The sequence below is a fragment of the Alexandromys fortis genome, unplaced genomic scaffold, assembly GCF_014885135.2.
Source record: "Alexandromys fortis isolate MF-2015 unplaced genomic scaffold, M_Fortis_MF-2015_v1.1 scaffold_165, whole genome shotgun sequence".
Classification (NCBI taxonomy): domain Eukaryota; kingdom Metazoa; phylum Chordata; class Mammalia; order Rodentia; family Cricetidae; genus Alexandromys; species Alexandromys fortis.
Window position 1 is genome coordinate 3,659,606 of NW_026068038.1, and position 22,649 is coordinate 3,682,254.

The 22,649-nt window shown below is 47.0% G+C and overlaps 1 protein-coding gene across 9 annotated transcripts in view; it reads left to right on the forward strand.

Annotated features, from left to right (window-relative positions):
• The first annotated feature begins 1,732 nt into the window (after positions 1-1,732).
• Positions 1,733-22,649, forward strand: part of Tcf25 (transcription factor 25) — a 31,450-nt gene continuing 10,533 nt past the window's right edge. For 7 of the 9 annotated variants that reach the window (XR_007595854.1, XR_007595853.1, XR_007595856.1 and 4 more), the window contains exons 1-11: positions 1,736-2,193; positions 9,258-9,419; positions 10,416-10,490; positions 11,230-11,348; positions 12,150-12,215; positions 16,887-16,969; positions 18,069-18,199; positions 19,231-19,330; positions 20,041-20,134; positions 21,402-21,494; positions 21,623-21,728. Coding sequence is in view for 5 of the 9 variants with exons in the window: in XM_050165115.1 (XP_050021072.1) it covers positions 2,002-2,193; positions 9,258-9,419; positions 10,416-10,490; positions 11,230-11,348; positions 12,150-12,215; positions 16,887-16,969; positions 18,069-18,199; positions 19,231-19,330; positions 20,041-20,134; positions 21,402-21,494; positions 21,623-21,728 (1,221 nt within the window). In the remaining 4 variants the exon portion in view is untranslated. Of the gene's footprint in view, positions 2,194-9,257; positions 9,420-10,415; positions 10,491-11,229; positions 11,349-12,149; positions 12,216-16,886; positions 16,970-18,068; positions 18,200-19,230; positions 19,331-20,040; positions 20,135-21,401; positions 21,495-21,622; positions 21,729-22,649 lie in introns of all 9 variants that reach the window. The other 2 variants (XM_050165120.1, XM_050165116.1) reach the window with 2 other exon arrangements.

A 22,649-nucleotide genomic window follows, 5' to 3' on the forward strand; every position in this document is an offset into this window, starting at 1 on the left:
CTGCCCATTGGGGTTGCTGGTCTCTTCCAGAACAGTAGGCTGCACATCAGCCCACTGAACCAGCCTCAGCCTCATCTGTTGGATACTAGGTCAGAGTGGCTCAGAGCCGAGATCTCCTGAAGGACCAGATCTGCAGCAGTTCAGGGAAACACAGTTAGAGCTAGTGGTTCAGGGAAGACCGACTCCCAGGTTGGGCCTGATGCATCCTTCAGTGTTGACAGCCTCTCCCAGGAGAAGCGGTTCCAGACTGAGAGTTCTGGGTAAGTTGGTCACACCACTCGATCACAGATGACACAGAAACTAGCCTGGTACTGAACAGTCAAAACAGATGTGAAGATGGTGTGCTGAGCCTGATGTGGAGGAGGCTGGGACTTTTAACTGTGACTAGAACCAGGGAAGGGGATGTGGGGTGACACCCTGAGACAACAGCTACAGGACATCAACTTTGAAGTACCTTGAGATTCTTGCATAGTGTGGGCAGAGCAGCTAAGCCAGTCTTTGGACTCAGCATTCAACCTAGGGAGAAACCAAGATTCCCAGGGGAGGCAGGCTGGAGTGGAGCTCGTGGACAGTGGGGTCACAGCAGAGCTGGAAATAAGGGATCTGCCCTGCCCACCTGTCCTTGCAAATAGACTACTTTGTTGGGATTTGGGGAGTCACATGAAGGGAAACCCAGGTTCTCTCTGGGCTACTTACTCATTAAGTCAGTTTCTTCACCTGTAAAAGGATATCTATCTCTGAAAATAATAATCTAGAACAGTGACCGGCTTGGCACAACAGTGAAGGCTGTCCGTCCACTCACAGTGCCCTCTCCCCTGCTCCCAAGGTAGGAAAGGGTCCGACCCAACACCAGTTTATTTTACATTTGTACTCCGGAGGTCCTCAATCCTGGCTTGTCTAGGGAATTTTTTTTCCAAAGTATAAAAAACTGGGCCTAAACATAGCACAGTTTTGTAATCCCGGACCTTCAGAGGCAGAGAATCCCTGTGAGTTCAAGGGGCAGCGTGGTCCACATAGCAAGCTCCAGGCCAGTCAAGGATACACAGCCAAGATCTCCGGTGTTTTGTTTGTTTGCTTTCTTTCTTTTGTTTTGTTTCTCTGTGTAACCCAAGACGTGCTGGAACTCTGTAGACCAAGCTGGCCTTGAACCCAAAGATTCGCCTGCCTCTGCCGCCTGAGTGCTGGGATTAAAGGTGTGTGCCACCACTGCCCGGATCTTTCTTGGGTTTATTTTAAAGAAGGAAAGAAAGAAAACAGAGCCAGATCTGTGCAGAAGGTCCCTACATCCTTATTGTGAAAACCTTCCTGAATTAGAATCCACGCTACTCCTCACCCAATACCACCAGAACACGAGCAAAAAAAAAAAAAAAACACAACTCCTAGTGCCTAACTCGGTTCCGTGCATCTCAGAGAGGAGCTACGCAGGAATCTGTCTTGACGATGTTCCTCGGCCCAGACTGTTTATAAAGGCGGAAACCGTCCCTTTGCAGTCTAGTAGCCGTGTGGAGGTGGGGACCATCGGACAGGTCGCAAGGGTAGGCTACGCAGACAGGGGCTCCACGGTCCCATCTTCGCACGCAGACGACAGCAGTGTGCGTACCTGCTCCCATTCCTCCTCACCTGGCCCCACCTAACCAACTCCCGCCCCCACGCCGCCCGCCAGCCCCGGGAACCACGTCAGTGGCGTGGCGTGCGGCGTTCTGAGCCTGCGCGGTCCCGTCCGCGTCACAGCCTGCTATCTGCAACCCATACCCCTCGAAAGCCGAAGAAATACTGCAGTACGGTCGGCGCCGGGCCGCCGCCAGGGCTCAACTCTCGCGAGAACTCTCTGGGCCACCCTCGCACCTTCTCGGGCTGCACGGGTGATTGGGAGGAAGTTCCGGAGAGCCGCTGCGCGCAAACGCGACACGCCAACCTTGCGCCAGCGCGCCGCAAGTGCGCAGGCGCCGCCGCTCGCCTGGTCTTCCTCGTCCCTCTGCCTACATCTGGCTGTCGGGTCCTATGTCGCGCCGGGCCCTCCGGAGGCTGAGGGGGGAACAGCGCGGCCAGGAACCCCTAGGGCCCGACGCCTTGCAGTTTGTCCTCCCAGATGACGATGACGCGGAGGAAGAGGGACCAAAACAAGGATCGGGTGGCCGGCGCCCCGGGGGCGCCGGGAAGGAAGGAGTCCGTGTCAACAACCGGTTCGAGCTGGTAAGGAGCTGGGCAGCCGGAGGGGACGGGGTGGGGGGCATGACGTCATACGAAGGGGGCCTAAAGTTGAGTCTAGACTGCAAGCGAGTGGGCGGAGTGAAGGGACTGCGCTGCATCGGGGAAGGCGGGTCTTCGAGAGGGTGGGTGGGGTGATGAGGCAGTGCTGCAGAGCGAGTCGGGGTGGTGGCGAGGGGCGGGGCTCCCCGGCCGAGATCGAGTGGAAGGTGGAAGAAAATGCTGAGCGAAGGGGCTCCTAAAGGTTGCAGGGAGGTGGGGGCAGGATGCTGTCAAGGGGGTTGAGTGACAGGACTTCGCTGCAGGATAGGGCGTGTCTCCGGCCAATGTCTAGAGGCGTGGTGTGACATAGGGGCAGGACCGGGCCATGACGTCAGGGCGGGTGGGTCATGACCTCTGAGATAGCTAAGGGGAGGGCCCGCAGGGTTGGTGAGTGGAAGGTGGGGTTCAGTTAGGTCTAGGCGTCAGTGAAGGGGTAGGGTTGTGCTATCTGGGGGCAGTGCTGTAGAGCGGTAGGCATGGCTTCCTGTCAGCCACTCGAGGGGGTCTCGATTCTAGCTCTTGACAAACATCTTGGTTTATTTGCCACAGCACTTCTGTCTGTCCCAGCATTTGTACCTAACTCATCCTTTGCAGCACGTATCTGACACAGTAAATGTGTAGCACTCGAGTCCCATAATGTTCTTCCTTGAGACTGCCTGACCTGTGTCTGCAGTTTCCATATGTGCATGAATTATGATTCTGGCTTCATGTGTGGGCAGATATATGTCTCAGTCGTTTAGTGTCTCCAGTGTGCACATATGGTAAGGCTTCAGTGGCCATTTTTGACTGAGTGAAAACTTGTCTGGAAGTCCTTTATAATAACCTTGCAGTGGGTTGTCCCCTGCTTTTATCGATTGGCAGATTTAAAAGTCCGTATACAAAGATATTGAGGAGCGTGGGAAATGTAGACATTTTAGGAGTTTGATGCAGAGATCGTTCGCCTCTCCAGGAAGGAAGGAGAGGGATTGATGTACAGTCTGTGGTGGTAGTGGGACTGAAGCCTCCTCTTGTTCTGGCAGAACTCTTCCTCCTCTGATTTTCAGCCTGAACGTAGCTCCGGTTCCTTCTGTTTCTTGTCCTTGGTGCACAGTCATATAGGCAAAACACCCATACACATCAAAATAACATTTTTTAAAAGATAAACACTAAACCATTAACAGTGCCATCTTCAAAGAAGCAGAAGCGCGGTGGCCTTATCTTATAAATAAAAAATAAAATAGGGCTGGAGAGATGGCTCAGTGGTTAAGAGCATTGACTGCTCTTCCAGAGGTCCTGAGTTCAATTCCTACCAACCATATGGTGGCTCACAACCACCGGTAATAAGATCTAGTGCCAACTTCTGTCTTCAGGGACACATGCAGGCAGACCATTGTATGCATAATAAATAATAAAAAAAAAAAGGGAAATACAAATCCCCCTTATGTGCCCATGGCCCAGTTCCCAGTTACATTCATTCAGTCTACATGTCTTTAATGTTATCTCGCTCCCTTCTCTCCATGAGGTGATTTTTAATCAGATCTCGGACATCACATTGTTCTCCTTAAGTGAGTCTTCCTCAGCATCCAGATTCCTCCCTTGGCAGCAACTGGTGTTAGCTCTCAGACCTTGGGTGTCTGAGACCATTGGCCCTGAAGATTTTACAGCTCTCTGGAACTCTTCCTCCGGTGATCAAGGCTTGCATTTTTTTCTTCCCTGGCTCTTTCCAGCTCTCTACCTTTAGCCTCAGTTCTCTGCGTCTGCCTCCCTTTGTTCTGCCCCCCCCCCCCCCCCCCCCCCCCCCCCCCCCCCCCCCCCCCCCCCCCCCCCGCTCTCTTGAACTGTTCACCTGCCTCTTTTTTAGGTGGCAAGTAGCTGGCTGCCTTGCCGCTTCTGGAGCCCAGGCTGGTCACTGCTCAGCTGCTTCTTTCTCTGTATTACTGGCTTAGTCCACATAACTGAAGTAGGCAAGAAAAGGGGCCGGAGAAATAACTCTGGTTTAGAGCCCTTGTTGCTTTTCCAGAGGACTTGAGTTTGGGCTCAGGGGATCACCTACAAAGCAACCAAGGCTGTGATAGTAAGAACCGAATACAAACTGAAGCACTATTTCTGACACTGCACCTTGAGGAGGCTGAACAATCAGCTGTGATCACAGTGCTATGTAGGTTTTTTTTCAAATGTACAAAGGAATATTGATATAATGAATGGATAGTCTGCCTTGCTGTTGGATGGACAGTTCTGTTCCTCAAGGCCACTCTGGAAGAATACAACAATTGCCAATTAGAGAATCAAAATGCTCCATCATCCTCCAAAGTCTTTGCATAGTTATAGGAAAACTAGCATCAGAATTTGAAGAAGTTATTAACATTCATACTGATTCTACCCAATTTTAACATTGTCTAACGTGTACAGCGTCTTCAGCTCCAGGTGCACAGGAGACTTCATTACTGCTGTTCTCTACACTCTGTTCTGAATACACAGCTGATAGCTCTCCCTTCCCAGCAGTTGTCAGGAGCCAGGTTCGTGCAGGACAGTTCTCCCCCACCTCATCTTTTTCTAATCTTGCTCACTGTGTTCCAGCCGCCCTGACCTCGCTGTGCCCCCTGTCCCCAGCTGCAGTCTTCCTTGTTGATATGCTCACATAAGACTTACTCTCGCCTCTTGTGGGCTTGCTTAGGTGTTATCCTTCTGGTTGCATCTCCCCTTACCACCTGGCTACAATTACAACCTCAGCCACATTCCTTTCATTCTGTGTTTTGATTTTTCTTCCCCCCCCCCCCCCCCCCGGCACGTACCACAAGCACACTATATTCTTGTGTGTTTGCTGATTGTTTTCCACTGCTGGAATAGAAGTTTCTTGGAAACATAGACTCTGTTGCTCACTGATGTACCCCACTGCTCAGGATAGTGTCTGGCACCCAACATGCATACCAATCTGTGATGATTTTAATAAGACATGCATGCAAGGCTGTGGAGTCAGATGCGAGGATGCTCTTGCTAACTCATAGGACTGTCATGAATACTGCATAAACTCATGGGTGCAGTGTGTAGCATATGCTGGGCATGGATCAGCACTCAACAGTGCAGAAATGTGCTGTTGGAAATGAAGGGGACAAAAGCACTCTAGAAACATTACTGTCAGTGGTTTAGTTGGATATATTCTTAGGGGTTGATGATGTCTTCTTTGGAGAAGGAAGCAAGGTAAAGACTTTACATTAGAAATCATCTTTATTATTTCAGTCAGAAGACAGGGTTTCTCTGTGTAATAGCTCTAACTGTTCTGGAAATAGCTCTGTAGACCATGCTGGACTCAAACTCACATCCGCCTGACTGTGCCTCCTGAGTGCTGGGATTAAAGGTTTGTGCCACTACTGCCAGGCTCAATCAGAAGAATTTTTAAAAATCAATTTATTGCTGAACATGGTAGCACATACCTTGAATCTCAGCACTCAGGATTTCTGTGTTAGAAGGCAGTTTGACCGTATATCAAGTTCCAGGCCAGCCAGGGCTACTTAGTGAGACCCTGTTTCAAAAGGGGGGGGGGAGGAAATCAACTTATTCAAGGTATATAATAAAATATATCTACTTGCAGCATCTAGTATGTATTTGATATTTCCAACTGTGTGAATTGTTCATGCTTTAGACATCTGGTATGTGCTCACTTCTCCTGGCCCCTTGCTCAGAGCACACTTGTTTTGAGTATCCCTGGTTTGCTCTTTCTTATTGCTGAGTACTAGTATGTTCTGTTCAGTGATGGGGATTGAACCTAGGGTCTTGTGCATGCTAGATCTGCTTGCCTATTCTCCTAAGTGCTGGGGCTGGGATTAAAGGAGTACACCACCACCACACAGCTTTTTTTCCTTTTTTCTTTTTTTTTTTTTTTTTTTTTTGAGATATGGTTTCAACTGGGCCATGGTGGCCCATGCTTTTAATCCCAGCACTAGGAAGACAAAGGCTGTCAGATCTCTGAGTTTGAGGCCGGCCTGGTCTACAGAGTGAGATCCAGGACAGCCAAGGCTACACAGAGAAACCCTGTCTTGGGGTGGGGGCAGGCATAGGGCATGGTGGCACATGCAGAGGCAGGCAGATCTCTGTGAATTGAGGCTAGACTGGTATACAGAGTGACTTCTAAGATAGCCAGGGTCACATGTAGAGATTCTGTCTCAAAAAAACAAAAACAAAACTGTGTGTGTGTGTACACTCTCTATATAGATATATTATAATGTATACATACAGAATGTGTAACTGTTATATTTATATTATGTTTATATTTGTAATATATAGAGAGGCTATAATATATACTATATGTATAGATATATTGTTTCTATATTTGTATTATATATTTTATAATATTATATAATACAAACTATTATATATTAAATATACTTGAGTATGTTTTTATGGAGAAATATCACATTATACCTGTACACATGAATATAATATAAAATATAGATATAAATAACATTATAATCTATATGTATGGTCTCTATATATTATATATTATATATATTTGTATGTATTGTGTGGGGGCCTAAGAGATGGCTCAGGTGTTAGGAGCCCTGGCTGCTCTTCTAGAAGTCCTGCGTTCAGTTCCCTGCAACCACATGGTGGCTCACAACCATCTATAGTGGGATCTGATGCCCTCTTCTGGCATAAAGTTGTATATGCATATAAAGCTCTCATGTACATAAAATAAACCTTTTTTTAAAAGTTGTATATATACTGTGTGTGTATATGCACATGCATATAGACTCAAAAGAAAAAGGATAACAAACAAAATTAACTTAAAAAATTGACTCAGTTGGGTATGGTGGGAGGAAGGTTGATATGAGTTCAAGGCCAGCCTTGACTTCTTAGTGAGACTCGGTCTTTTAAAAAAAAAGTTGGAACCAGGCATGGTGCTGTATGACTTTAAAGATGGATCTCTGAGTTTGAGGCCAGCCTGGTCTACAGAGTGAGTTCCAAGACACAGAGCTACCCAGAGAAACCCTGTCTGAAAAAAAAAAAAAGTAGCTTTTTGGTGCACATTATAGTAATTTTATTATAATAGAACAATATGTAAATCTTTCACCAACCGCATATAAACCTGAATGAGCATGACTTTTGCCTTACAGCTACAGAGTATGAGGGGAAAATTCACGTGACTGTCTTTTTGACACTGGTTCCTACTATGGGGCTCTCAAGGCCACCTTGCAGGGTTAGTAAATAGTGAGAAATAAGAATTTTGTTGTGTGGCTCACCTCAGGGAACACGTACAGAGTGTGCAAGGACAGAGCGTGGACAGAGGGAAGTACAAGAGGCTGTGCTTGCTCTGTCGACCAGGTGGGCCTCCAGTCCTTCAGATGTCCATGACCGTGTGCATGAAGCGTTCCCAGCCGGGGAACGTGACCTGAGTTTCCAAGTTCAGGTTCTTTGTCTCTTTTTGGCATCAGGGGTAGCAAGATGAGCTGGTTCTGCAGTTTGCTGGTGGAGTTCCTTGAATGGGGCTTTACTGTGTAGTTCACTTAGCTGACCTGGCTCTGAGGTGCTTCTGGAGGATGACTTTGGATACCCACATTAGATCATGTTGCTACCACGTGACTTGGCCTCAGGGCCCCTGTAAGTCCTTTGGTCAGTGTGGATTGAATCCCCAATGAAGAGGACATTACTGTGGAGAATGACCAGAGGCTTGCTTAGATGTTAACTGCCCAGAAACCAGGACAGAGGCTAGGCCTTTGTTTGGATGGGATTCAGTTTATTATTATGTATCTATAAAGTGGAACTAAACCTTCTCCCCTGACCCCAGACAGGGTTTCTCTGTATAATAGTCATGGCTGTCCCGGAACTACCTCTGTAGACCAGGCTGACTTGAGCTCACAGAGATCCATCTGCCTCTGCCTCCCAAATGCTGGGATTAAAGATGTGCATTACCACTGCCCGGTGAAACTAAATTCTTACTGCCACAAATAGTGCGTTCAACAGCATCATGGTAATGAGAGGCGTGTTCATTTTTTTAAGGTTATTTTTATGTGTATGAGTGTGTTGCCTGCATGTATACCTGTGTATCACATGTGTGCCTGGTGTGCACGGAGGCTGGAATGCTGCATTGGATCCCCTGGGCTGGAGCATGGAAGATTGTAAGCAGACTTGTAGGTGCTGGGACTCAAACCTAGGTCTTCTGGAAGAGCAGCCAGTGCTCTTGGCTGCTAAACTTGTCCTCTAGCCATTCTCGTTTTTTGTCCTCTGCCCTCCTGAGGAATCATTAGCAAGGTTTGCAAGTGAATATTCTGTGAGGAAAGAATGTGTTAGTGTTCTATTTGTGAACAATCAAAGGGAAATATCTGTGATGTTTCCAGATGTTTCTCAGTTCTGCCTGTACATAGATAGCTGCTATTCCTGATTTTCAGGTACATAATCACTCTCCGGAATGAAGAGTTCTGCTGGCTTCCTTCTGCCAATTCAAAAAGTAGCTTCTCTGTTAGCAACCTGTCACAGGCATTGTGGTAACTTGTCTGGCAAGTCTAACAGACTTCAAAATAGTTTATTGAGGCTGGAGACGGCTCAGTGGTCAAGAGCACTGGTTGCTGCTCTTCCAGAGAACCCAGGTTTGAACCACATTGATGACTCATAACTCTCTAGTTCCAGGGGATATGTCATCCTCCTCTGGCTTCCATGGGCACCAGAAATCCATGTGGTACATGTAGGCAAAATACCCATAAACATTAAAAAAAAAAAAGAAGAAGAAATTTGAAGTTGCCTTTGGGAGGTACTCAGTAAATGGGGTCCTGTGGTCTGGGATTCTGAATGTCGTGCCTAAAGATGATGGTGCCGTGCACCATTCAACCGTTGATATCGCTTGGGTGCGCGACTGAGCCAGAAGTCACTCAGAAGCTCTGGAATGTGCTGTGCTGCACGGACCAGATACTTCTTCCTTCTCACTACCGCACCCTGACCCCTTCAGAGGCCTCTCCATTTTCAAGTGTGTCCGCGTACACTGGACTGTGATGCTCAGCTGCTTTCATGTCCTTCTTGTCTTTTTTTTTTTTTTCTAGATAAACATCGAAGATCTTGAGGATGACCTTGTGGTAAATGGGGAGAGGTCTGACTGTGCCCTGCCAGACTCTGTGTCATCAGGGAACAAAGGAAGGGCTCAGCGTGGAAACCCAGAGGCGAAGCAAGATGAGGACGAGGCCAAGGCAGGGTTCCCAGAACAGGTATAGGCGGTCATATGGTGATGGGGTGACTGAGGCATGTCAGAGGGAGAGCCCCAAGGTGCTAGCAGCTCAGTACGCTGTCCCACCAGTTTCCTGAATTCTTCTGAGTTTGAGCTCATCAATTGTCTGGTTGCCCTGAGGAACCTAGGTGAGGTTTCTTTGGGAATCTGAAGGCCATTATTAGCCTCATGGGTACCATGTAGAGTGTCTACCTGCCTTTTTCAAGAGTGTCTGTGTCTGATCAGATGTTGTCTTGTGAAGCCTGAGTTCTCACAGAAGGACTTGGCTACTGTAGGTGTTGCAGGAGAGCAGAGGTAGGGCCCACCATGAGGAACTCTGGCCCAGTGAGTCCCCATTCAGGGCAGGTAGAGCACAGCAGGAAATGGTTGGCAAAATGAAGAGAGAAAGACAGTTGCCAGGTGATTGGATGGTCCTATGAGCTAAGTCTACTGTAGGTAGGGGAAGTCCTGAGGCACAATAGTGTCACTTGGGGGACCATGGGAGTTGTTTCTTACTGCAGAAATGCAAGTGATTTGGAAGAACTTGAGGATGTGGGGAAAAAAAGAAGGAGGACTATCACACTGGGAATTGAACTTGTTCTTTAAATTGTTTGTTTGTTTGTTTGTTTGTTTGTTGGTGTTTAGAGACAGGGTTTTGCTGTAGCTTTAGAGCCTGTCCTGGAACTTACTTTGTAAACCAGGCTGGCCTCGAACTTGCAGAGATCCACCTGCCTCTGCCTCCCGAGTGCTGGGATTAAAGGCATGCGCCACCACCGCCCAGCATTTTGTTTTATTTTAATTCAGAGTCTCACTATATACCCTGGCTAGCCTGGAACTCTCTATATAGACCAGGCTGGCTTCAAACTTAGAGATCCACCTGTATCTGCCTTCTAAGTGCTGGGATTAAAGGCGTGCGCCACCATACCTGGCTGTTGCGTAGTTCTTAATGTTTCCGATTTTATTTCTTTCCATTGATTAAAATGTCTCCTTCCATTAGTCTAATGCAAGTGGCAAACTCCGAAAGAAGAAAAAGAAGCAGAAAAATAAGAAAAGCTGCACAGGAGAATCCTCGGTATGTTGTCAAACTGGCTGGTTCCTCTGCCTGAGCCTCACTGTTCCTGATGGTCCCTCAGGCTGGTTCTGAAGAAAGCTTTGTTTTATTGAACATTTTGATTGCTTCCCACTGAAGTGTGGCTGAGAGGTCAGGAGAACAAAGGGAACATCACTTACAGATCTTGCTCTGCCTTATGCCCTTTGCTTCCTGGTTGTCAGACCTCACTCTTGGGTTCTGTGTTTTGAGGTGAGCGTTCCTTCTAGATTTCTTCCCTGCTCAACCTACTTTTGTCTTATCCTAATGGCTTAAGTTGGTAGTGAGTGTAGAGGCCACTGGATCTGTCATCAGACGGTACAGTCCTGCCTCAGGCCCAGTGTCTTACTGTAGTTCTGGAAAAAAAAAGTCCTAGTTTTGTTACCGTCCAGCAAAGGGTCATGACTCAGCTTACCCAGGGAGGTAAGCTCCTCTGGAGAACAGATGTGGTGTTTTAGCCTGTGATTTCCAGGGCCCTCTGAGTCTGTGATTCCAGCTCTTCTGGCTTTCTCTAGTGAGACATGTCTCCTTTCTGAACGTCTGTGCAGCGTATGATCATGTCTTTTAGGAGGTAGATCAACATAATCATTCTTTTTCAAAATAAATCATTCCGTTGCCGATGGTTATAATATTGAAGTAAAGTCAGAGCCAGGTATGGTGGCGCATGCCTAGAATCCTAGTAGTGAAAGTGAATGCAATGATTAACAGGTGTTCTGACTTTTAGGAAAATGGGCTAGAAGATATTGATCGTATCTTAGAGAGGATCGAAGACAGCAGCGGGTTCAGCCACCCGGGCCCCCCTCCACTAAACTCCAGGAAGCACGTCCTGTATGTGGAGCACAGGTACAGCCCTGCCCTCACTTCAGGAGAGAAAAACAATATTTGGGGGAAAAAAAAAGAAGAAGAAAAATTACTATCTTTTTTTCTGGTCAAATCTGATGATACACATTTGTAATCAGCCCCAGCACTGGGAAAGTGGAGGCAGGAGAACAGGGCTGCTCTATTTCTGGGACAGTGGTGAGGTGTAGGGATGCAGTTCAGAGGGGAATGTGCACCTCACATGTGGAATCCCCTGCATCCCATTGTCTGTGCCACCAACTTGACATTCAGCTCCTTTAAAAATCAAAACGAAGCAATGCGTGCTGGGTATGGTAGCTTCTGCTTGTGATACTAGGACTCATTAGGTTGAAGCAGAAAGATTGCCACAAGTTCAAGGACAGCCTGGGCTACAGAATGAGACATTCTGCCTCAGAAGCAAATAAATCAGGCTTATTAAACATTTAAGAAATATCAAGGAAGAAGAAACACTCTTTCATATTTTAGAGGACTTTTAGCTTTATGTATCTTGGATTCTTGAGCTGTGTGGAGCAGCCATTCCCATTCGGATAAGTAAAACATAGTTCTTACTACACGGGTTGTCAGTTTTTTGAGAGTGGGTCTCACAGTGTGCTCAAGGCTGGCTGGGACTTCTGATTCTCCTGCTTCCGCCTTCCAAGTACTGAGATTACAGGCATGTACCACCATGCCAAGCTCCCTATTAGATCCTTATATGAATTTATAAAATTTTATAAAAATTGAAAATTTATAAAAAATTCAGAATTACTGTAGAAGAACATAATTTTTCTTTCTAAACTTTTTCCTCAGGCACTTGAATCCAGATACGGAACTGAAAAGGTATTTTGGTGCTCGAGCGGTCCTGGGAGAACAACGGTGAGGCCCCGGTCACTCTGTGCTCTGCAGGTTCTGTCTTTCCCAGATTGTAAAGGGAAGGCTGTGTAGAGGGAGACTGAGGCAGAAAGAATGCCGTGAGTTCTCGTAGGGGAAATGTTTGCATCTAGAGTGTATTAAGTAGAGCTCTTAGCATTGGTTCTGAAATGAGTCAAAAGAAATGATTTGTGATGCCATCAAGACTCCGTATACCCGGGGTCTGTCCTTCATGCCTTCTTCCCTAGGAAGGACATCATATTTTTACAAAGATGCTAAAGACCTTGTTGTTCAAAGTCGTGTTTTTGTTTTTCAGTCAGTAACTATGTAATCCGAAGTTGAGGTGATAGGAGGTGTTGTATCTGTGGTGGTTTTTAATAGTTCTTAGTGTCTGGGCGACATGTCACAGGGATAGCATTGCAGGGTGTCCCATGAGTCAAGGAAAAGGGTACAAGGGTCCACCTCTGGAAATTTTGTTAGGAAGCAATGTGTATTCTCTCTGCTTCTCCATCAGAATGTCTAGAAAGATTTATCTTTGCTTTATTGTTCATGACAGGATTCTCTGGCCTGGAACTTGAGTTCTCTAACCTTCTGCCTCAGCCTTTTAAGTGCTATGATTGTAAGCTTTGTACTGTCAGGGCTAGCTTAGCACTGTCTTTTTATTTTTTTTAATATTATTTATATTGATAAGATAAAATATAGTGCTTCATATATGAAAATACATTCAAAGAGTTTGCATGTTTGAAATTGTACTGTGTACATGCAATACCTGCAGAAGCCAGAAGAGGGTGTCAGGTCTTCTGGAATTGGCGTTGCATACATGTGGGTGATGGGAATCAAACCCAGGCCGATTATAAGGGCAGCAAATGCTCATAATAGCTGAACCATTTTCCAGCCCCTAGCATTGTCTTTCTAAGTTTTGTGGGTTTTTTTTTTTTCCTGATTGTAAGACAAGTGCATCTTTTGAAAAAGTTTAGTCCGTTTAGTCATTTGACCTTTGGCTTTCATTCTCTCACCACAGCCCCATCTTATTTGGTAATAGGTTGTATACTGTAGGAGCACATGCCAGTACTTGCTTTATGTGACCACGAGAGAATTCTGTTGGTCACTGTAACAGCCTGGTTTGCATGTCTGGTTTTCTAGGTTGTCATTCTCTATGCTGTGATGTACTAGGGTTGGGTACTCGCCCCAGATGCTGGATTGTGTGCAGCTCTTGGCTGTCATCCCATGACTGCACAGCTCTGTGAAACAGAGCTGCCTGCTGCCAACTACCCATGGAGGAGTTGTGTGGCTTAGATTCACACCCCACCCAGGATCAACCTCTTCTCATAGCAGACACGAGAAGTTTTGGGGGCTTTGGTGTTGTTTCTACTTTTATTTCTTAGATTATGACTAAGTCCACTGGCTTTTTGCCTGCCCTTTCCTTTCGTTTTCTATGGGTTTTTGTGTGGTGGAGTAAAATCTCACTGTGTAGTCATAGCTGGCCTAGAATTTAGTGTATACACCAGGCAAGCCTGGAATTCAGAGAGATCCACCTGCTCCTGTTCTCCAAGTACTGGGATTAAAGGTATAGGCCATCATGCCTGGCTTATTTATTTCTTGTTTTATACTTCTAGTGTTTAATTTTTCTGACTTTGATGCCTTCTTTTGGGAACATTGATGAAAAATATGCTTTAAATGTTCCCTTTTGGGGCTGGAATTATAGGCTCATTTGGTAGAGTGCTTGCCTAGCATGCTTGAAGTCCTGGGTTTGATCCCCAACACACAAGTACTCCCAGCACTTGGTGAGAGGAGGCAGGAGGGCCAGGAGCTACCCTCAGCTGCATAGTGAATTTGAAGCTAGCCTGAAATACATGAGCCTTGCCAATCAATCAATCAATCAATCAATCAATTGTTCTCTTAATTTTACTGTCCTGGGCCAAGTTTTCTGTTTCTTTGTATTAGTTACTTTTCTTGTTGCTGTGGCAAACACCTGACAAGAAACTTAAGGAAGGGTTTGTTCTGGCTTTCAGTCTAAGGGGATACAGTCTGTCATGGTGGAAGGGCTTGGCAGTGGGAGTGTGAGACAGCAGGAAGCATGTGTCTGCAGTCAGGAAGCAGACTCCCTTCTCACCCTTTATTGAGTCCAGTATCCCAGCCCCTTGGTTGGTGCTGCTCACATTCAGGGTCAGTCTTTCTGCCATCGCCCTCACAGACTACAGTCTTAGTGATTGCAAATATTGTCAAACTGATAATGAGGGCTAACCCTCCTGCTCTCTCCTGCAACCCTGCTTTGTCTGTCTGCCATTTTGTTACAGTTTTTATTCCTGTTTCTGTGAGTTATAGTTACTGACAGTAATTGATTATATTTGTTTCATTTTGTATAGTGCTAGGGTGAGATCCACAGCCTTACAAACGCTGTGCACACATTGAACACCCGCAGTCCTGGTCTCAACTCATGAACTCTTCACTCACTACTGGTATTGAACTGTGCACAGCTGGGACTATAGGCAGGCACCACCTTGACCCAAGTTCATTTGTTACTTTTATAGTATTGTGTTTATTTCTTTAAACCTTTTAAGTTGGGCCAGAGGTAGCTCAGAGAGTCAAATTGCCCGCTGGCAATTGTCGGTCCCAGAAACTGACACGATGGAAGGAGAAACCAATTCCCCTAAGTTTTCCTCCAACCTCCACACTGGAACCATGGCACATATATGCCCACACATGTGTGCATGAGTGTGAACACAAATACATGGATCAATTTTAAAATATAAAACACAGGCTGGAGAGCTGACTTACCAGTTCAGAGCACTTGTTGCTCTTGTGGAAGACTAGTTCTGTTTCTAATACTCATGCTCACAACCATCCATAATTCCAGTCCCAGGAAATCTAACACCCTTTTCTGACATCCACAGGTACCAGGCTTGCTCCTAGTACACATATATACATGTATGCAAGACATTCTTAAACATAAAACAAATCTTTTTTTAAAAAGCTTTTAAAAACAAAAATTTGTTTTGAGTTTGGTTTTTCAAGACAGGACTTCCTTGTGTAGTCTTGCCTATCCTAGAACTAACTCTGTAGACCAGGCTGGCCCCAAATTCACAAAGATCTGTCTGCCTCTGCTTCCCGAGTGCTGGGATTAAAGGCGTGTGCCATCACTGCTTGGCTGAAACAAGATTTTTTTAAAAAATACAGTCCTTGGCTAGACATGGTGGCACTCACATGTAATCCCTGTGCTTAGGAAGCTGAAGCGGAATCTCAAATTCAAGGCCAGTCTAGGCTACATAAAAAGACCGTGGGTAAAAATATAAAATGTTTAAAAAAATTATGTCTGCCTAAGATTTGTCCCAGAAGCTACCATGTTTTTCCTTTTCATTCTCCACCCTTACCCTGCTGCTTTGAGGCAAAGCCTGAGCCTTTTCTCCTTCCATTGTGGCCAGTGCTCTTTTGGGGACTTCATCTTCCTGTTGACAATATCTGTCCAGAGTTCCTCCCCAAACCTCTCTGAGCATGCCCACCACTCTGTACCCTAAGCCCCGTCCAGGTGAAAGGCTTACTTCAGACTAGGCCAGACGGCCTTCCCAGCTCCTGTGGCCCAGGGACAGCTCCCCTGTCCAGGAACTGTCTGTGGGAACTGCCTGTCTTACTTTCCTTCAGATTTCGACTCTGTTTCTCTAATACACTTGGTTTTCTCCTGCACCTATTTTATTTCTTTTTGAGAGAGAAAAAAAAAATAAGCTTTTCTATCTTGTTTCCAGAAATACAACTTGTTACTCATTCTTTTCAAAGTATCTCAAATTATCAAGGAAGCAGAACAACACACATCCACATGTGACTCACTCAGCAACCCGATGTTTCCCCTCCTGGAAGCGAGAGGGCTCCTTCCTCCTCCCCTGCCATCTGTGCCCTACTAGGTTGGGAGGGCGTGGCTGCTGTGATCCATGCAGGATCTTTGTGAAGAGCCTGGCCTTCCTTTCCCAGCAATCCTGTCAAGCTGATGTCCTTCTGAAATGTGCAGGTGCCCTCAGGGTTCTCCTTATTGCCGTTGCTTCCTTTTCAGATTGCTGTATTGATTTATCAGTCAGGTATTTATCTCATTCCCCGGCACTCAGCGGTAACCAAGGGTTACGTTTGTTCTGCCTGATACCCAAGGGGAGCCAGCTCTATAGCTCACATCTGTCAACAGAATACTTCTCAGGCCTGCCTTTTTGTTTAAGACGGTCTCACTATGTATCATTGGATGTCTGGAGCACTCTGGGTAAACCAAGCCAGCCTTAAACTCACAGAGATCCCCCTACATCTGCTTCTTGAGTACTGGGATTAAAGCTGTGTGCTACCACTTCTGGCCCCCTCTCCTCCCCCCACCCCCGCCTATTTATTGGACTGTTTGAACTTTCTCTTTTATTTTATTATTGCTGTGGATGGACCTAGAGCCTCACATGTGCTGGGCAGATTCTCAGGGCTTCACCTCCAGCCTGGATCCTGTCTCTGTTTCTCTGACTGTAGTGGTGGCTGTGCTGTTACTAGTACTCTGCTCCATGCACCCCGTCTTGTCCGCTAACCGCTCTACTCACACTTGACTTCCACGTACCTTTCCTGCCTCCATTTTGAGTTTTGCAGTTTCCATGAAGATTAGGCAGACCAGCCTGGTCGCATCCACCATGAAAGTGAAACTGCTGTGTTCTGTTTCTCCAGGCCTCGACAAAGACAGCGTGTATATCCTAAGTGCACATGGCTGACAACCCCTAAGAGCACTTGGCCGCGATACAGCAAACCCGGTGAGGCCCTGCTGGGGTTTGGGCAGTGACTTAGATTTGGTACGAATACTCTTAGTTCTCTTGGGCAGTCACCCTTTATTTTAAATTGGTACGGTTTTCTATTTCATAGCAAGCTACCAAATATGCATAATTTAAAGGAAGAGGGCAGCAGTACAGAGAGGCAAGAGGGCATGAAGTAAATGTCCTCTTTAGATACTTGGCTGTGTGGTATAGAAATATAATATCCAAAGACCCTTTTTCATGTCTCAGTTGACCAGCATGAAAGCCCCTCTCAGAGGGTCAGGGCAGGGAACCCACAGTAGTGTGTGGCTGTACTGGTGATAGTGGTGTAGTAGCCCCGCCCCTCCCCAAGAGTCCCGGTTCTTCTGTGCTGGTGTAGGAGCTCTGGGCCTGTCCACTGGTGCTTAACAGTGTCTTTGTCCCTGCTAGGCCTCTTGCCTTGCCAACAAGAACACCTACACATACAGGCAAGCTTGTGGACCATGTAGTCCTGCCAGACTCCATCCTTAGGTAGAGCCATTTTAGGAGGGGAACTTAGGGGAACAAGAATTACTGGCTTGTTTAATGGAAATTTCCCAGGGGGAAATTAAATGTCCCTGTGCACCCAACATTGTATAGAAGGAACAGAAAAGAGTATCTGTCTTAAGTCACCCTCACCCGTAGGTCCTGGTGCAGTGCTCACTGCATAGCCTTTTGGATACTAATCCCAAGAACCTGGGCATGGTGTTCCTACCATGCAGTTACATGTGCTATAGTCTCTAGTATTGCTCCTAGCCATTCATACTGACCTGACACATTTCCCTCCTGTGTGTACTCTGGGTGGATCTGAGGAAGCGAAACAGACAGGACTCGAGGTCTTGGTACAGCTCATTCAGTGTGAGCAGGTCTGAGCCCTCTGCAGGAGCTCTTGGCAGATAACGGCTCATAGCCTGTATAGGACTAGAACTGGCCAGCCTGCCCCAGACACTCAGTTTGAGTTGTGTTCATGTAGCATACTTGTGCTAGGAACAGGAGGGCTGTGACTGCCTAGAGCTGAGGAGTCCTCCAAAGTGCCCCAGCCTGCCCCCCAGCATACCCTCCTGAGCAATATTTCTTCCAGGTCTATCAATGCGGCTGCTGGAATCCAAGAAAGGCCTTTCTTTCTTTGCATTTGAGCATAACGAGGAGTACCAGCAAGCACAGCACAAGTTCCTGGTGGCTGTGGAGTCCATGGAGCCAAACAACATTGTGGTGCGTAACCCCGCAGCTCCTGATGGTTGGGGATCAAGCAGTGCACTGTGCCTGGGCCAGGTCCAGTTGTGACTTGGGGAGGCTTGTCTGAGAGCAGCTGCTTTCCCTGAGAATGGAAGATGCTGTGTGCATAGCAATCAGACCCTGTGTTTGGAGGAAGTGTGCTTAGAACTAACAGTGTAGCCTCTCAGAGGAGAGCCACACTCTGCTCTCGGTTCCCTTCTGCAAACTGTGTGCAGGGCATTGTGGGATCTTTTCCCAGCTGCCTTTGGCTTAGGTGTTATGGCAGGGGGAATGCTTGGTTCCATTCTCCAGATAGCCTGTCCCTTCTGTGCTGCTACAGCCTGTGTTGTCTCCGGGTCCCCTGCCAACCCCATGCATGGGCCACAGTTGAGTTTGCAATCACTGAGGACAAGGAAGAGCTCATTCTTTGTGCCTTTGAGTACCTGATCCCTGAATGATGTCACAGTTCTTTCAGGAGGATAAAAAAATTCTAGTTTCGTTGCTGTTGTTCGGGGAATTAGGCCAATTCTTAGCTCCCACTGAACTGCATCAGTGGTTCAGCTGAGCCACAACACCACGCACCTTGAGGTAAAAGAACTGTGAGCCAGGCATGGTGGTGTAGCCCTTTAATCCCAGCACTTAGGGCAGGGGTAGGTAGATCTCTTGAGTTAGAGGCCAGCCAAGGATACGTAGTGAAACCCTGGCTCAAAAAAAAAAACAAAAACCTAGGGCTGGAGAGATGGCTGCTCTACAAGGGGTCCTGAGTTCAATTCCCAGCAACCACATGGTGGCTCACAACCATCTGTAGTGGGATCTGATGCCCTCTTCTGGCAGAAAGTTGTACATGCAGCTGGAGCACTCATGTATATTAAATAAAGTTTGAGGAAAAAAAGACTAAAAGCAAAACAAACTATGACTCATTTTTGATGGTTTTTCTCAGCATGGGGCATGGCCTGGTGCCCTCTGAGGCATGTCCCATGAGGGTGCTACCTACAGTTTTTCTGTAAAATTATCTTCCTTTCCAACAGGTTCTGCTCCAGACAAGTCCCTATCATGTCGACTCACTCCTGCAGCTCAGTGACGCCTGCCGCTTTCAGGAGGATCAGGAAATGGCTCGAGACCTTATAGGTGAGCCAGCTGCATCTGCCGCTCGAGCCCCTCCAGCTCACAGGCAAATGCTGCTTCATGAGATGACAAAGGATGTTTCATGGAGATAGAATTCACTTGTGTAGAATGTACAACTCACTGTTTTTAGTGCACGCAGGTGTATAGCCTTTACCACAGTCTGTATCCATCCGTTTTAAACCCTTTTGTCTGTAAGCAGCCCCTGTCCTTCAGTCCTGGGAACAACTAGTGTACTTTGTCTGTAGTTATGCTTGAAGTGTAGAGGTCGTGCAAACATGGCTTTTGTGTTTGGCTTCTTCCTTTACCGTCTTTGCTATTCGTGTTGGAGCATGTGCCATACTTGCACCCTGATGTTGCTGTGTACTTGGTCTGGGTGTAGACTGTGTTTTCTGTATGTCACTAGTTGATGAACATATAGGTTGTTTTCTGGCTGTCGGAAACGGGGCTGCTATGACATACATGTGCAGGCTTTGTGCGGGTGCCTCTGGTGTACACGTGTGGGTGCTCAGTGTAAGCAGATCGCAGCACCAGCTGTATCTCCTGGTATACGAGTCGTGGAGGAATACCTGGGAAGTCCTGTGTGTGCCCTCTTTCTTGCAGGGTCTCAGTTCATGACCTCCCTCCTTCCAGAATGTTCCTTGTTTTGAGTTGTTAGAGGAGAGAGTTATAGTCATTTGTCTGTGACAGCATCCTCTGGTATTTGTGGCCCACAGAGAGAGCACTGTACAGCATGGAGTGTGCATTCCACCCCTTGTTCAGTCTCACCAGTGGGACTTGCAGGCTGGATTACCGCAGACCTGAGAACAGGTGAGTTTGGGCCACCCTAGAGTGAGTAACGGGCTACCTTCAAGTCACATGAGTGACTGTTATGAGCTTAGTGGGGAACAGGTGATGTAAGACTGTCCCAGGGAATGGATCAGGGCTTTGACAATTCAGAGCACCGTCTAAGCTTTGGTGTGTTCACTGCTGAACTGTAGAGGGCTGGGCTCAGGGAATCAGGCATCAGATTGGCCCAACAGTAAACCTATTCAAGTTATAAGTGACAAGCCACAGAACAGCGAGGGCTGGAATCATGCTCTCCGTGTGTTTGGAGGAAGACCCATTCCCAGGGAGGTTAAACTATTTAGCGTGCTTTGCAGTTTTGTTCCTGATTCTTAAGTCTGAGATGAGCACGGGTACAGCTTGACGTCGGGGATCACACGGAGAGGATTCTCTTTACCATGTTTCTCTAAGCCTGCCCACCCTCTGGTTTTAGCTCGTATGTGTCTCCCTCCCTCCCATCTAGCACTCTGCTTCTCTGGATACCCTGGTCTTCCGTTATAGGAAGTCCTGCACCTTAGCTACAGCTGTTGTCTGATCTCCTGCACAGAATGTTGGGACTGAATCTCCTCCTCTGGGTTCCTGTGTATTACTTTTGTCTCTTCTAGTTAAACTCTACTTTGAAACAATTTCTAAAATTAAGTCGCCAAGATGACTAAAGCCATCCAGCTTTGTGCTTCCAGATGTAATGCTATGACAACTGGTAAATCTGAGCATAAGTTAAGAGTATAATTACATAGGTTCTAATTCTTTTCCTTCAAAGGTAACCAGTAAACAGCTAGCAGGAAGACGGGTTTAGCCAGGTGTGGTGGCACATGCCTGTAGTAAGTCATCTTTGATTACATAGTAAATTTGATGCCAGCCTAGACTACATGAGATCTCCTCTTAAACCATAAAAAAAAAAAAAAAAAAAGAACAAGACATTGATTGTAGCCTAGGATAGTGGCACCCGTGAATGGATTAGCGTTCTGAAGTAGGAAGATATCTTGAGCCATTTTTTCAAGGTTAGACTTGGCTGTAGAGTCAGACCATGTCTCAGAACTGGAAAAGCTTGATTTTCATGGCTAAGTATATTTATTACTAAATAACGAGGAGCACACATTTCCTGCAGACACGCAGGGAATGATCACAAACCCTGTATCTAGCCACATAGGAACTTCGGTCGCAACCCAGAGGGTGGACACAGTGCTGGCCCTTCCCGTTGCCATGCTCTGCTCCTCCGTCGCTAATGCGCAGGTAACTGTCTCTGATCTAGGAGCTTCTATCTGGCCCTCTACAAGCAGATGAGTTTCTTGGAGAAGCGAGGATGCCCACGTACTGCGCTAGAGTACTGCAAGCTCATCCTGAGGTGAGTATTCGCTTTGGCTGCATGGCTACCTGTTCCCACCACAGTGGTCCCAGATCTGTGGGGTCTCCAGCCATGACAACACTTCCTCTGTCTCCTTTGTTCTCCACTTACTGTGCTGCCGCCGGAAGCCTTGAGCCAGATGAGGACCCCCTGTGCATGCTGCTGCTTATTGACCACCTGGCCTTACGGGCCCGGAACTATGAGTACCTGATCCACCTCTTCCAGGAGTGGGAGGTATGTGCGAGCCATGTGCAGCTGTGTGTCTGTCTCCCTTACCTTTCTCACCCACACCCTATGTGTTTGAGGGATGGTTCTGTGATGAGATGGTGAAGGCATGAGCCAGAGCTCAAGTAGCTCCCAAGAGCCTTAGGAGAACCCCTTTCCACGGGCCTGCACCAAGGACATATGCACAAACAGTGGTACCAGTGGTGACGGAAAGTTGGGAAAACCCCACAACTCACTCTGGTCCATGTAAGAAGCGATCATGAAGCAGACCGTCATATAGGGGTCACCATAGGGAACTGCAGCAGTGCTGGACAGACAGTCATAGACCAATCACTGTGCCTTATCAGATTTATATGTAAATAAAAATGAAAGATAGCAGCTGAGTGTTGGTGGCACACACCTGTAGTCCCAGCACTTGGGAGGCAGAGGCAGGTGGATCTCTGTGAGTTCGAGGCCAACCTGGTCCACAAGAGCTAGTTCAGGACAGGCTCCAAAGCTACACAGAGAAATCCTGTCTCGAAAAACTTAAAAAAATAAAAATAAAAGCCTGATACCACACTGCTGCCATCTGGCCCAGATGCTGTGGGTGCTAAGTGCACCTTGGGTGTCAGACAGCACCAAGAAAGAACACACACTGTCATGTCCATGACTGGGCACGTGTGCTCATGTGTTGAAATAACATTCCAGTTTATTGTGCTTTAAGATCAGTTCTGCCATTCTCCGTCATGCACTGCTAGACAGTTTAACAGAGTCCATCCCATCCTCATCCCATCCTCATCCCATCCTCATCCCATCCCCATCCCATCCCCATCCCATCCTCATCCCATCCCATCCTCATCCCATCCCCATCCCATCCTCATCCCATCCCCATCCTCATCCCATCCTCATCCCATCCTCATCCCATCCTCATCCCATCCCCATCCCATCCCC